The sequence below is a fragment of the Borostomias antarcticus genome, assembly GCF_949987555.1.
Source record: "Borostomias antarcticus genome assembly, contig: scaffold_957, whole genome shotgun sequence".
NCBI lineage: Eukaryota > Metazoa > Chordata > Actinopteri > Stomiiformes > Stomiidae > Borostomias > Borostomias antarcticus.
The window spans coordinates 10,001-13,991 of NW_028176169.1; the positions used below are offsets into that span (position 1 = coordinate 10,001).

General features: G+C 50.5%; 1 protein-coding gene across 1 annotated transcript in view; it reads right to left on the reverse strand.

The window, feature by feature from the left end:
* LOC311328745 (palmitoleoyl-protein carboxylesterase notum1a-like) overlaps positions 1 to 2,958 on the reverse strand; it is a gene marked incomplete at both ends in the record, with an annotated part of 6,500 nt that extends 3,542 nt beyond the window's left edge. The window contains 5 exons of the mRNA XM_084462665.1: positions 367 to 469; positions 576 to 637; positions 1,120 to 1,180; positions 2,693 to 2,788; positions 2,906 to 2,958. Coding sequence (XP_084318791.1) covers positions 367 to 469; positions 576 to 637; positions 1,120 to 1,180; positions 2,693 to 2,788; positions 2,906 to 2,958 — 375 coding nt within the window. The remainder of the gene's footprint in view (positions 1 to 366; positions 470 to 575; positions 638 to 1,119; positions 1,181 to 2,692; positions 2,789 to 2,905) is intronic.
* Between the last annotated feature and the right edge of the window lie 1,033 nt (positions 2,959 to 3,991).

Below are 3,991 nucleotides of genomic sequence, written 5' to 3' on the forward strand. Positions count from 1 at the left end.
AGAGAGGAGAGAGGAGAGAGAGAGAGAGAGGAGTGGGAGAGAGGAGAGAGAGAGAGGAGTGGGAGAGAGAGAGAGAGAGGAGAGATAGAGGAGTGGGAGAGAGAGAGAGAAAGAGAGAGAGAGGAGAGAGAGAGGTAGAGAGAGGAGAGAGAGGAAAGAAAGAGATGCATGCCAGAGGCAAGAGTGATGGAACGCAGTGAAAGAAACACACACGTGCACGTACACTCTCTCTCCCTCTCTCTCTCTCTCTCACACACACACACACACACACACACACACACACACACACACACACACACACACACACACACACACACACACACACACACACACACACACACACACACACACAGGTGGTAACCCTACCTGCTCCCGGCCAGCAGTAGAACCTTTCCGTGGTCCAGGCCTTTAGTCAGAAGCTCGTTCACCACCTCCGCAATGATCAGCGACCCCATGAACGCGTAGTCACCTACACACACACACACACACACACACACACAGCAACAAGCATAAAAAAAGAGCTAAAGCAACTCAACATGGGTACCTGTTGTGATTGACTGCTCATGATCGCTTACTTTGGTCTGTTTTAGCCGCTCCGCCGCCGCTCCAGACATCACTAGAGCAGTAGGGGATGAACCTGAGACAGAGAGAGGGTCTTATGAATACACAACACACACACACACAGTCTCACACACACACACACAGTCTCACGCGCACACACACACACAGTCTTACGCGGACACACACACACATATAGTCTCTCAAAAACAAAAGAGGGAGGGAGGGAGAGAGAGAGGGAGAGAGAGAGACAGAGAGAGGGAGAGAGGAGGAGAGAGACAGAGAGAGGGAGAGAGAGGAGGGGAGAGACAGAGAGAGGGAGAGAGAGGAGGAGAGAGACAGAGAGAGGGATAGAGACAGAGAGAGAGAGAGAGAGACAGAGAGGAGGAGAGACAGAGAGGAGGATAGAGACAGAGAGGAGGAGAGAGAGGGAGAGAGACACAGAGAGAGAGAGACAGAGAGAGGGAGAGAGACAGAGAGGAGGAGAGAGACAGAGAGACAGAGAAAGAGGGAGAGAGACAGAGAGGAGGAGATCAGGAAAGGTATAGGAGGTGTTCTTACACCATGTTGGCGTTCCACCAGTGGGGATTCTCCTCTGGTAGAGGAGACAGGATCCCTGTACCTGAATAGAGAGGGATGAGAACGGGATGAGAGAGAGGGATGAGAAAGGGATGAGAGAGAGGGATGAGAAAGGGATGAGAGAGAGGGATGAGAAAGGGAAGAGAGAGAGGGATGAGAAAGGGATGAGAGAGAGAGAATGACAGATGTGAGAACATCATTTCGCTGAATGAAAATACTTTTGATACCACTTAGAAAGAGTCTCTGTGTGTGTGTGTGTGTGTGTGTGTGTGTGTGTGTGTGTGTGTGTTGCTGGGAGGAAATGACTGGGTGTTTATTCCTCCCTGATCAGAACAGGAATAACAACCAGTTACGTGTGAGGGATCAACGAGAGCTCTGTCACTGTGGCTGTCCTGCCCACACACACACACACACACACACACACACAGCCACACACACACACACACACACATATATATATACACACACACACACACACACACACACAGACACACACACACACAGACACACACACACACACGCAGGCACGCACACACACACACAGCCACACACACACACACACACCCACACACACACCGTTACATTAATGAATGAACAAACAGGGGGGTTCCTGATGACTTGAGAGAGAGAGAGAGAGAGGGAGAGAGGTAGGGAGAGATAGAAGGAGAGGGAGGTAGAGAGAGAAGGAGAGAGAGAGAAGGAGAGAGAGAGAAGGAGAGAGAGAGGTAAATAGGGAGAGAGAGGAGAGAGAGAGAGAGGGATGTAGGGAGAGAGAGATAGAAGGAGAGGGGTTAGGGAGAGAGAAGGAGAGAGAGAGGGAGGTAGGGAGAGAGGGAGAGTGAGAGAGAAGGAGAGGGGGTAGGGAGAGAGAAGGAGAGGGAGGTAGAGAAAGAGGGAGAGAGAGAAGGAGAGGGGTAGGGAGAGAAAGGTAGGTAGGGAGAGAGAGAGGTAGGTAGGTAGGTAGAGAGGGAGGTAGGGAGAGAGGGAGATAGAAGGAGAGGGAGGTAGGGAGAGAGAGAGGTAGGGAGAGAGGGAGAGAGGTAGGTAGGTAGGTAGAGAGGGAGGTAGGGAGAGAGGGAGATAGAAGGAGAGGGAGGTAGGGAGAGAGAGAGGTAGGGAGAGAGGGAGAGAGAGATAGAAGGAGAGGGAGGTAGGGAGAGAGAGAGGTAGGTAGGTAGGGAGAGAGGGAGAGAGAGAGAGGTAGGGAAAGAGGGAGAGAGAGAGAGATAAAGAGAGTCTTAATGACTAAGGTAAACGGAGCTGAAGAGGAAACACAAACATTTGCTTGACCTCTGGTCTGCCCAGCGCTTTCCAGAGAACACAAGGGCACTGTGAGCTGTGGGATTCCAAAAAACACAGAGTCCGCAGTCCAAATGGGTACGTGTGTTTGTGTGTGCGTATGTGTGTGTGTATGTGTGTGTGAGGTCTGTGTGTGTGTGCATGCATGCATGTGTGTATAAGGTCTGTGTGTGTGTGTGTGAAACAGACAGTGTGTGTGTGTGTGTGTGTGTGTGTGTGTGTGTGTGTGTGTGCCTGTGTTTGTATCCAGACTCACCTGTTCTCATACTTGGCCACTTGGTGGAGCTCATGAGTCGTCTCATGGTCTCATAGCGGCCATCACAGGTCTGCTTGTTGAAGCAGTACCACCCACCTAACACACACACACACACACACACACACACACACACACACACACACACACGCAATGTGATTGATGCAGGCTTCCATGTTGCGATGATTATGACTAAGACGAGGAAACGTCTCTCACCTTCTAAGAAGACCAGCCACCTCTTGCTGCCTTTAGACTCTTTGAGGTAGTACCTACGACACAACACAGACGGGGTTAGAAAGTGTGTGTGTGTGAGAGAGAGAGAGAGAGGTAGATAAAGAGAGAGAGAGAGAGAGAGAGGGAATGGCAGATATACATCTGCTGTTATCCTTTTTAAGAGGGTGAAAATATTTCCGTTTTAGGGCATCAGATCCAACAGGAACGTGAAAACAAACCTATTTCACTTTATTACACTGAAAACAGCCATGTTGGCAGACGACATGCTTTCTCATGTCAACAACACACACACACACACACACACACACACGCTCACACACACTCTCTCTCACACACACACAACAAATGGGCGTGCACTGCATGTTTATTCGATTGATCTGACAGTGAGTATAACTACACACACACAAACACACACACACACACACACACACACACACACACTGTGGTGCGTGCCGCGGTCCATTCCAGAACACGTGCCCAGTCCTGAGGCTCGTGCGTTTGATCCTGAGTTGAAACATTTGGCGCAAACTTTTCATTTTCAGCGGGGGCTGATCTGGACGCCTATATCAAAGGACCCCGTGGCTATCATCGCTTATTGAATTAGTGTAATATACGTGTACTAAAAGGCCTCAGCTAAAGCTGGACTCCATCGCACGCACGCACGCACGCGCGCTTGCGCCATACACACATGGGTTTGAAGTCTCTCAAATGAGCGTAGATGATGATGTTCTTCGGGACATCACCTTCATACATAAATACATATATACACACACACACACACGCAGGCCCGTCTGTCCTGTCCACTCCTGTTCTGTCTCTGCGCCTGTGAAGCATACATCTCCATTAGGGACACATCAGACGTGCGTTTCCGCTTAGCGGTAAATAACCCTGTCTGTGTTCTGACGGCACAGCTGCTGGGGGGAGGGGGAGAGAGAGAGAGAGAGAGAGAGAGAGAGAGAGAGAGAGAGAGAGAGAGAGAGAGAGAGAGGGGAGAGAGAGAGAGGGAGGGAGAGAGGAGAGGGAGAGAGAGAGAGGATAAGGAAGTGTGAGTGGGGGAGAGAGGGGGGA